Source organism: Monodelphis domestica, chromosome 5 (genome assembly GCF_027887165.1).
Source record: "Monodelphis domestica isolate mMonDom1 chromosome 5, mMonDom1.pri, whole genome shotgun sequence".
Classification (NCBI taxonomy): Eukaryota; Metazoa; Chordata; class Mammalia; order Didelphimorphia; family Didelphidae; genus Monodelphis; species Monodelphis domestica.
The window spans coordinates 194,172,458-194,183,048 of record NC_077231.1 but is presented as its reverse complement, the minus strand read 5'-3'; the positions used below and the strand labels follow the sequence as shown (position 1 = coordinate 194,183,048).

Here is a 10,591-nt window from a genome sequence, read left to right as displayed (position 1 = left end):
TTATACTTGGCCAAATGCTGTTTTCCAATATTTAGCACTGTGTTGTTGAAATAGAATATGTTGGATTACTTTGAGCTCTTGGGAGAAGAGCATTATTATCAAAACTTTATTATCACCTTAGTAGGATCCTAATGGTATAAGAAAAAGAACAGAATGGCTTTGATTTATCTAAATAATGTTCAGTCTCCTCCCTCTCACCTACCTCTTAGCTCTTGATATCCATGCTGCTAAAGGTAGGGGAAAGATTCAGCAAGGTCTGAATTTAAGTTGTACCTCTGACAAATATGGATTATGTGAGCCTTGGAAAGACACAACATCTCAGCTCTCCAGGGCAACCACCAATTGCAAGGAGTCCATTCCATATTTGGACAAGTTCCTTAAATTAAATAACATTAAATAAAACCAAATACGTTAAGTGGACAGCTGCCTGCATCTCCCTCTCAACCATGGTTCAGATCAAGGGAGAAAAGAATATCCAAGAAGTCCACTAAAAGGTATTTTGGACCCTTGTGAAGAGATATGAAATGGAATCCTGCCCTGCTCTCCCTGTAAATATTATTCCTCCCCCTTTCCTTTTCTCTCAATTCAAGTACAGGCATACTTTAGAGATATTTTGAGTTTGGTTCCAGACCATCATAATAAAGTGATTATTGCAATAAATAGAGCCACACAATTTCTTTTTGTTTTCCAGTACTTGTTATTTATTTTACAAACATTATGAGTAAATGAAGGGGCAGCTAGATGGCACAGTGGATAGAGTGCCAGTCCTGGAGATAAGAAGACTCATCTTCCTGAGTTCAAATCTTACCTTAAATGAGCTGAAGAAGGAAATGGCAAAGCATGCTAGTATCTCTGCCAAGAAAATCCTAAATGGGATCACAAAGAGTCAGACAGGACTGAAAAGCAACTGATTGAATGGTTAAAGAACCTAGGAATGCAAAGTATATCAAGATATTATGGGGAAGTGGGGGAAGGTAAACTGGGTGGCTCAGTGGATTAAGGGCCAAGCTTAGAGACAGGAAGTTCTGGGTTCAAATCTGACCTCAGGCATTTCCTAGTCATGTGACCTTGGGCATTGCCCATTGCCTAGCCCTTGCCACTCTTCTGCCTTGGAACCAATACACAGTATTATTTCTAAGACAGAAGGTAAGAGCTAAAAAAAAAAAGATGCCACCCACTGGGGAGGGGGGGAACTTCTGCCTGATTCCTTCCATTGCTACATTTCAGGGAACTTCAGACACATGTACGCATTAATGGTGTGTGTATGTATGTATATATTTATATCATATATGTATGTTATAGTTATACAATATAAATCAATTATGTAATTTATATCTTATAGTATAAAATAATCATATGTAACATTTATTATATAATTATAATCAGTACCTGTTTATTAATAGGATTACATACTTAATGATACAACATATACCACTTTATATACAATAATCATGTTATAAGCATATATGATTATACTATAATTTAAATATTATATAATAATTGTAATTATATGTGATTACATTATACTATTGCTATAATTCTATAATAAACATCACATATTATGTAACAAATCATATGTGCTTATATAATAAAGATAATGTGTTATGTGATATATCATGTTATATAATAAATTAAATATAGAAAATAAATAAATATTTGATATTTCTATTATCTATATATACATATATGCCATTAATGCATGCGTATGTCTGAAGTCCACCGAAATGCAGCAATGAAAGAAATACAACAGAGGTTCCCCACTCCCATCCCCAATAGGCAGTATCTAGGCCTAGTTGAATAAATCCATACCCATCTCTAAGGCAGGTAGGTGGCACAGTGGATACAGTGATTGACTTGGATTCAGGAAACCTGAGTTCAAATCCAGCCCCAGAAACTTCCTGTGTAACCTTGGGCAGTTGCTTAATATCTATTTGCCAGTAGAGAAGAAAATGGTAAACCATTCTAGTATCTTTGCCAAGAAAACTTCATGGCAGGGCAACTTGGTGACTTAGTGAATTGAGAGCAAGGTCTAGAGATAGGAATTCCTGGGTTCAAATCTATCCCCAGACACTTCCTAGTTGTGTGACTCTGGGCAAGTCACTTAAACCCAATTGCCTGACCCTTATTGTTCTTCTGTCATGGAACCAATATTTAATATTGATTCTAAGATAGAGGGTAGGGTTGGTATTTTTAAAGAAAGAAAAAGAAAACCTTATGGACAGAGAGGTCCATAGAGTCATGAATTTAGGCAAATGTGATTAAAACAATTGGGCAAAAATAATATGTATACCTTTAGGCTCACAAAACAAGTGCTGCCACTCATGAAATGGAGCAAAGAAAGGGGAAAGAAACAGCCATCCCACCGAGGCCATAAGGTGTTCAGGGTTTCCCTAGAATGCCCAGGAGTGGAGTGTCCAAACACTGCAAAGAATATGTGCTTAACAGCATGTGGCTCTTGTTATTAAACAGGATTGAGTAAGTGACCAGCAATGCATCTGGTGGTTCAATTTATAAAAAATCTCTTCTTTTACTCTCAGACAATTCAGAGAATTTCATTAATTTTAATTGCATTTTCTTTAAAGTCTATTAATTGTGTACATATATAAAAAGGGACACAAAATCAAACAATGATAGTATCCTGAATTCAAAAACATTTGAAATTGCTGGCATGGAAAGGATCAGAGGCCACAGATATAGGAGTAGGAAGAAAAGTAGATTCTTTTTGACTGATTCCAGAGAACTTAGAGTATAGTGGGATAAAAAAAGATCAGCAGAGTCAGAGGCAACATTAAAATTAAAGAGAAAAAGATATTTGTATCAGAGCAAAGAGTTAATTGCCTTGATCCAGAGTGGTGGTTATCTTTCCATGCACAGACTTTTCCATTCCAGTGAGTATAGCACTGACAAATAAACTCATTCTTCATGTACTGTATATGTTCTTTTGAAGCCCTTTGAGAAGGGAAAAACTTCAGACCCTTCTTTAACTTATGCCTCATGATACTGCCCATGGGCATGTGCAGATAAGAGAATGACTCCGATTGTTTCCTAACACATCTTCCATTATTGTTACAAAGAATTCGGCTACAGCGCTGAGTAGCTGCTGTCACATTGACGATGTAGTGACCAAAAACTCCATTAACAAATTTTTGCATAGATAAGCAGCTGTTCTATTAAAAAAAAAAACAGAAATCATCTCAAACTAATCATAATACATGCTATTTCCTATGTAACGCTGAATGTAATTAACCCAAATTTATCACTGAGAAGGTGTCTGGTAGTGTGAACAGAATTCCAGCTTTGGAATCAAAGATTAGGGATAAATTCTACTTCTCATGAATACTAGCTGAATGGTCTTGGACAAGTCTTTTAATCTCTCAGTACCCCAGACAACTCTCTAAGGGAAGGGGGGTGGGGGGGAGGGACCATTTATTTATTAGTCACTTGCCATGTAGTAGGCACTGTGCTCAGTGCTTTACAATTATTATCTAATTTGATCCACATTTCCTCCCTGAGATAGTAGGGTCTATTATTATTCCCATTTAACAGCTGAAGAGACTGAGGCAAATAGAAGTTAGATTTGCCCAGTTTCACAGAGCTATTAAAAACCTTAGGCAGATTTGAACCCAAATCTTCCAGCCTGTAGACCCAGCATTCTATCTACTGAAACACCTTGCTGCCCTTAGACAGCTTTATAATTGCTTCTATAAATATATTTTTAAATAAAGTGTCCAAGACCTTCCCTTCTCCCATTTACCTTTTCATGGTCAAGTTAATAATGAGTAACAAAGTTGTGGATTAAGTTTCCAAGGGATGAAGAGTCAGGAGTAAGAAAAAAAAGTCAAGCATAAAGTCTGTGCACAGTTCTCACTCTGACTATGAGTATATGATCCATATCTCCCTTTTTCAGAATTTCTGCTGCTCTTAGAGTACAGTTAGCACTCCTCTGGCCATAGTTAGCACCTGAGTATTCTCTAAAGAGTTCATTCCTGTTAAAGAAACAGCTAGTATAATGGGAAGAACATTAGACTTGAGTCAGGATTTGGGTTCCAATCAGACTCTTCTAATTTATAATCTATATGATTTGGGGCAATTCACCTACTCTTCATGAGACAATCAGGCTAGATGACCTCTAAGGTCCCTTCCCATTCTCAAAGTCCATGACTCGATGTACTGTCTTTCCCAGCTGCATTAGAATCTCCTAAGAGCTAGGGCCTTCTCTCTAATGATTCTCCTTAATTTGTTCTATATATAATTTGATTGGATATAGTTGTTTTTCATGCTTCTTCCCCACTATATTGTGAGCTCCTTAAGAGCAAAGATTGTCTTTTGTTTTTCTTTGTCACCCCAAAATTTGGCATAGTGCCTGACCAGTACTTAATCTTAATCCCTGTGTGGTTTTCTTGGTAAAGATACTAAAGTGGTTTGCCATTTGCTTTTCCAGATAGGAACTGAGGCAAACAGGGTCAAGTGACTTAAATCAGGTTCACACAGCTAATATCTGAGGCTAGATTTGAACTCAAGGAAGATGAGTTTTCCCAATTTCAGGGCTAGAATTCTATCTAGGGAGCTACCTAATTTCCTTGGTTAGTAAAGTACTGGGTACAGAGTGGGCAACTAGAAAATCCTACTTGTTTGCTAGGTAGATTGAACAATCTTGTACTAGGTAACTATAGCAGTGTTGAGTTAAAAGTAGGGAACTAAGCTGGATTCTAGTGGAACAGTTAGTTGGTGGCCAGTTCTAGCCCTAAATCTATGACTCTATGAACTTGTCTTTCAAGATGCTGATAGAAAAATAGAAATGAAAATGGAACTTACTCTTGAATTGGAATGGTCCATTCCTCCCCATATTACTATTCCTGCTGCACCCATTGCAGCACTTTCCCCAATGGTATACAACAAATCATTCTGGAAAGAAGAAGAATCAGAATCATTCCTAAAACTTAAATGGGTAACAGTAAGGAATAAGATTCAGTCCACCAATAAGAATGCACTCAGACACCAAGAAGAAGTTTATTTTTCCTTTTGTTAACTTACTCTGACCTAGAATGTGCATGACTAATAAAATACTTAGATAAATAAATCCTACATTTTAAATATAGTGCCTAAATAATGAATGAAAATGAATTGCAAATGACTTTAAATTCTATCATTCTAAAAAATACACCTTTAAAAAAGGAAAAATCAGCTTTTCAGGATTATGTTTTTATTTATCTTAAGAGATGTTATATCATGAAATACATGCACATAAACATAGCTAAGATTATGAATAAAAAATTATCTCCCCTCTTGAGTGACTTCTCAGATTAGAAATAATACCTGAACATAAACTACTCAGAACAAGGTATTTGAAATATATGCTTAGAACTTCAATGAATCATTGACACATTCCTCCAGTATTGTAGACTATATGCCATTATGGCTTCTCCTAGGCAAGCCTTCTCTACATTTACTCATTAATGATCCATAGAGTATCTACACAAAATCCTAGACCTCTCCTCTAAGTGTCTTAAAATTTTCTAAATACCGATGAAGCACTCATGCTGTCCATTCATTATCCCTCATTACAGAGCAAACTCACCTTCTTTTCTCATCACCTGTTTCCTGGGTGGTATTTCTTATTGCTATCTATATCTTTCATACAGTTCTCTGTAGCCCTCTGGTATCCTGAAAATTGTGTTCAATCCAAATTGTAATATATCATGATTGACAGTCATACAATTTTCCCAAAATAATAAGGATATTTAAAAGATGTATTTTTATTTGAAGTAGTAGCTTGGGATTGCTGAAAGGGCTGTGCATTTTTCCAAAGGAAATCTAGCTCACCCACTTCTTCCTGTTCAATTTCGGGCCCAGCCATTGCCTTTCTATACCTATTGAACATAAATGTACAAATAGACTATCTCAAAAGGATACCTTCCCACCAGCATGTCAGAGTTGATGCTAGTGGTGACCAACTCAAATAAAAGTAGGGCCACTAAATCACACATAACTTAGGAAACCACATGTTAATATTATCTATATTCTATTGTATTTTATCTATTTTATTTACTATTTCTCAATTACATTTTAATCTGGTTCCAAGACAGACTCCATGTTTGATATCTCTGATCTAGGCAACATTATTATTTTAGCAGGATTCCTTTTATTAAGATTATATATATATATATACATATATATATGTATGTATGTATGTATGTATACATATATAGGAGAGAAACTGATACATATATATTTCACCAGACTTTAAATGATTCTTCTAAGTGTCTGTTACATATTCTGATTTTTTCAACAAAATTTTTGTTACCATATACAAGGCACTGGTCTAGAGCCTGTGGGAGATACAAAGATGAATAAGACACACTCTCTGCCCTCAAGGAGCTTAAAATCTAGTAAGAGAGAGAAGACAAAAAACATGAAAAGTTAAGTAATAATGTAAGGCACATATAAAATACAACAGTACAGAAACTGTCTGATACAACTGCCTAAAACTAGCACAAGAGTGATAGTATTTTATTAAGGGGAATCTCAGGGTAGTGAGAAAAACTCTGAACTTGGAGTCAGAAGACTTGAGTTTGAGTCTGAATTCATACATTTCCTGGTTATGTGACCAGGAGCAAGTCATTTAAGCTCTCTGAAACTTAAATTTCTTCATGAGCAAAACAGTAATAATTACATAAACTTTCTACAGACTTGTTGTTAGGAAACATTTGAGAAATTAAACCTCTCTAAAAAGGTGAATTATTATTATTGATTCCCATTGAAGAGCTGGGAAATAGCATGGCCTTTTGGATAGAATATTGATTTGAAGTCTGGAAGATCTGGGTTTTAAATCCTGTTTCTAACACTCTTGTCCTGTACCATGATCAAGTCAAAGAATTTGATGTCCTTAGTCAACTACCTAAGGCTGTAAGTAGTTACAGACAAGTTGCTGATAGGTGAGGAAAGGGAGTCAAGGGGTCCCACACATCAGTTAAGTCACAAGCCCAAATTTTTATCATAAAATGATATGTACACACTATAGTTTATAGGAGCAAGAGATTACTGGAGGCAGGAGCAATCTTACAGAGGCTTAGGCCAAGAGCTGAAGGATAGATTGGATTTAGATAGGGAGAAGTAGGAAGAATTCTTCAGTCAGAAAGAATGGCATAGACTTTGCTACTAGCAGCAATGTAATGATCCAGGACAATCCTGAAGGACTTAGGAGAAAGACCGCTCTCTACATTGAGAGAAAGAACCGTGGGAGTAGATACACAGAAGAAAAACATATAACTTATCACTTGTTTATAGAGATATATGATTTGGGATTTTGGTTTTAAAAGATCACTCTATTATGAAAAGGAATAATATGGATATATAGGTATCGAGTGATAATACATGTATGACCCAGTGGCATTGCTCGTCAATTCTGGGAGGGGGTAAGTAAGAGGGGAGAGAAAGAAAATGAATCATGTAACCATGGATTATCTTTTAAATAAAATTTAAAATAAGAAATAAATAAGAAAGAATGGCATGGAATAAAAGGAGGGAAGTTATAAGAAATATTAAGGAATGGAAGTGGGACAAATTTAAAGTTATAAGAAAATAAGTGGAGACAAAATAAGTAAGCTAGACTGTAAAATTTTGGTGAATAGGCTAAGAAATATGAAATTTATCCTATATGAAATGGACAGATAGTAAAGGTTTAGCAGAAGTAGTTAAGGAAAATCATGAAATTTCACTTAGTATTTCACTTAGTATCCCAACCATATGCCTCAACTGTATGTCTACCTCCAGAAAAAGAACTGATAAAGGGAAATAAGCAAGGCATATTTTCTATAGATATATTTCTTTTTGTCAAATTATGCTTTCTTTAATTTGAGTTAAGGAAGAAGGAAAGAAGCTACCAGGAAATTTTAATGTAAGTAATTAATTAGTTAATGAATTATTTCTCATGTTTCCCACTACAATTAAAATATATTACTTGGCGATTTTGTTGTAATTGGCACTGTTCTTCGAAGTTAGCTTGACCTCTAAAGGAATGCATTCCTATAATAAGTAGGGGAGGAGTAAATCCGATAATTCATTAAAGAAACATAAAAGCTTTGTGAAAAAAAATTCTCTTGTGAATATCAGATTTCTATTTTGTATTTGTTATAAACAAACAAACAAGCACATATTTCAGGGGAATGGAAAACAAGAAGGCTTACCTTAGTCAAGGGCTCAAGACCATAGGTATAAAATAGCCTGGTATAAACAAAAACAGGCAAAGCATAGTCCTTCTTAGCCTTGTAGGAAATTCTCATGGCCTCTTTGACCCGATAGTGAACAAATTTCTGGGTATGTGGACTATTCCTCAATGCCAGTGGTAAATATATGGAAGGATAAAGAGCAGTACTTGCTTGCCATAGCCACTGGAGGCCATCATTGCGGGTAATTTCAATTTCTGGACATTTCCCAGTGTACGTTTCTGGTTTTTTTTTGTAATCATAATTGTAGCACTCTGGGTAAAGGTAAAAACCCCAGTGTCCTTGTGATCTGAGTGCTGACCCCAAGCGGATAGTAGAATTCATAAAACTCTTGGCAGCACTTTCATATTCTTGTTTTGCTGCTGCCTGCATTTTACTTTCTGACAATTCACTGTGGAGATTTTTAATATGATTTAAAGCCTGGATTCTATATATATTTTTAGGACCCCAATTCCTGTCCCATTGAGGTCTCCATTCTTCCCAGTCAATAACAGCAAGTCCTTGGAATTTTGACCCAGGGATGATGTTCTTGATGTCTCCAGTGCTCTTTTCAAGGTGCTTTGAGAGTTTCTCATTCTGAGGTATTCCTCCATTGAACATCTCTCCAATTTCATTAATATAAGGGTAATGCCCTAATTTTTTTTCATAAAATATTGTAACATAGGGTCCATTTAATGTCTCATCAGGGTTAGCTATAATATCAAAAGCCTGGAGATTTAGATCCACACCAAAACGTTTCTTGCACATTGTCGTAGGAATATTCCAATATACAATAAAAGGTTTGTACTCTATTATTGGGGGATTTGATTCTTTTAAAGTTTTAGCATTGACTGCGAATGAAAACACTAGCATTAGTAGCCATTTCATCTGCAGATTTGTAGTTTTCACTGACACTATCATAATCGTTTCCTTTAAAAGAGAAATGAGAAAAAAAATGTACATTAAAGATAGATATAGTATGGGATGTAGCTGTAGCTCTACCCCCATTTACCATATTCAATGAATAGTTGCCAGGTCAGAATTTCGTGGTTTTGAATTTCAAACAATCAATATTTATTAAGAGCCTACTATGTGCCCAGCACTGGGGACAAAAAGAGGAAATCCAAGGCAAACACTAAACCAGTGACAAATGAATAGAAAGATGTGTAAGGTTTATTACCTTTCATGAAAGTTATGCCCATGCAATAGTTATGAGGGGTGAGGAGAAACGGACAATTCCTGTATAGTTTTATGATTGGACTTGAATTGTGAGAGTGGCTAAAGAGTCACCATTCTTTTTTTTTTAATGTTATAAAATCATCTCATTGCTTCAAAGTATTTGCCTGGAATAAATTATCCCACTCCCTTATGAAAGAAAGGCTGACATGATACTCAACCCAACCCTACTTCCTTTTTCTGTTAATAATCAATAAATACTTCTTAAGAGCCTACATTGTGCCAGGCACTATGCTCAGTACTGGGAATACAAAGAGGAAAAACTGTCCCTACCCTCAAGTAGCTTTCAATCTAATGCCACTTAAATTACTCCTCTCCATCAGAGTTGGCCCAGGAATAGGATTTCCTGACCTCAAAAAAATTAAAAGTGGAGAGAGGGCAGCATTTAATAACAGGAGATCTGGTCAAACCGGTTACTAAGAAAGGATGAAAAGAAAGGAAGATGTAATTGGCATTACCTGCTGTTGCTTGTGGACTTCAGGGAAACCCTCCTCCCCTTACCCACCTTCAGATTTGATAATCTAAAATCCTATTAGGCCTTTGATTCTAAGACTTAGTCTGAAGACATTTGGACCGGACAATCTGATAAAACTTCAACTCATCAAAACCAAAATGAGCAATGGAATTTGGGGCCCACCTTATGTTTGGCCAGTTGTTAGGTGAAATAACTGCCAAGAGATTATTGAGTCACAAGAGCTTAGAATATTAGAATTATATTGAAGTCAGAGGTCATGCAGTCCAACCATTGACTTGAAAACAAAAAAGGAATTAATTCCATCTACAAGATTCAGCTTATATCTGAAAACTTCCAGAGATAACAAAATGAAGTTACTCATTCCATTTTTGGACAGTATTTAACTGTTAGAATAATCTTCCTTATGTTGAGCCAAAATGTATCTCTTCATAACTTCTATTCACTTGTCCTACTTCTTCATCTGGAGCCATACAGAATAAATTTATACTGTCTTCCACAAGAAATTCCTTCAAATAAGCCTAAATCTTCTCTTCTTCAGGCTAAATGTCCCCAGATTGTCCATACCTTTTCTGAAATTATTTTAAGTCCTTGCGATCCTCTGCTGGCATATCTCAAATGATCAGGATTTGTCTTAAAATATGGTGCCCAGAATGAATATTTCAACTCAGCCATACCT

At 35.7% G+C, this 10,591-nt stretch overlaps 1 protein-coding gene across 2 annotated transcripts; it reads right to left on the bottom strand.

Annotated features, from left to right (window-relative positions):
- Window positions 1-2,541: 2,541 nt before the first annotated feature.
- On the bottom strand, window positions 2,542-10,098 carry LOC100016989 (hyaluronidase-1-like). 2 transcript variants are annotated; one of them, XM_007504242.3, is made up of 4 exons: window positions 9,899-10,098; window positions 8,187-9,134; window positions 4,816-4,905; window positions 2,542-3,167 (listed from the first exon to the last, which is right to left on the bottom strand). In XM_007504242.3, exons 2-4 carry the CDS (start codon window positions 9,123-9,125, stop codon window positions 2,742-2,744), a joined length of 1,455 nt encoding a protein of 484 aa, XP_007504304.1. In that variant the 5' UTR covers window positions 9,126-9,134; window positions 9,899-10,098; the 3' UTR covers window positions 2,542-2,741. The 2 variants fall into 2 exon arrangements, with proteins under 2 accessions (XP_007504304.1, XP_007504305.1); XM_007504243.3 differs by having other exon boundaries at window positions 9,946-10,096.
- Between the last annotated feature and the right edge of the window lie 493 nt (window positions 10,099-10,591).

What these genes read in the sequence shown, in the direction of transcription:
- LOC100016989 (XM_007504242.3), bottom strand. Translation starts at nt 9,125, where the DNA reads ATGATAGTGTCAGTGAAAACTACAAATCTGCAGATGAAATGGCTACTA. An exon ending in GTCTTGAGCCCTTGACTAAG is followed by an intron (nt 4,906 to 8,186) that starts GTAAGCCTTCTT and finishes TCTTCTTTCCAG; the next exon opens with AATGATTTGTTGTATACCAT. An exon ending in TGGACCATTCCAATTCAAGA is followed by an intron (nt 3,168 to 4,815) that starts GTAAGTTCCATT and finishes TTTTTTTAATAG; the next exon opens with AACAGCTGCTTATCTATGCA.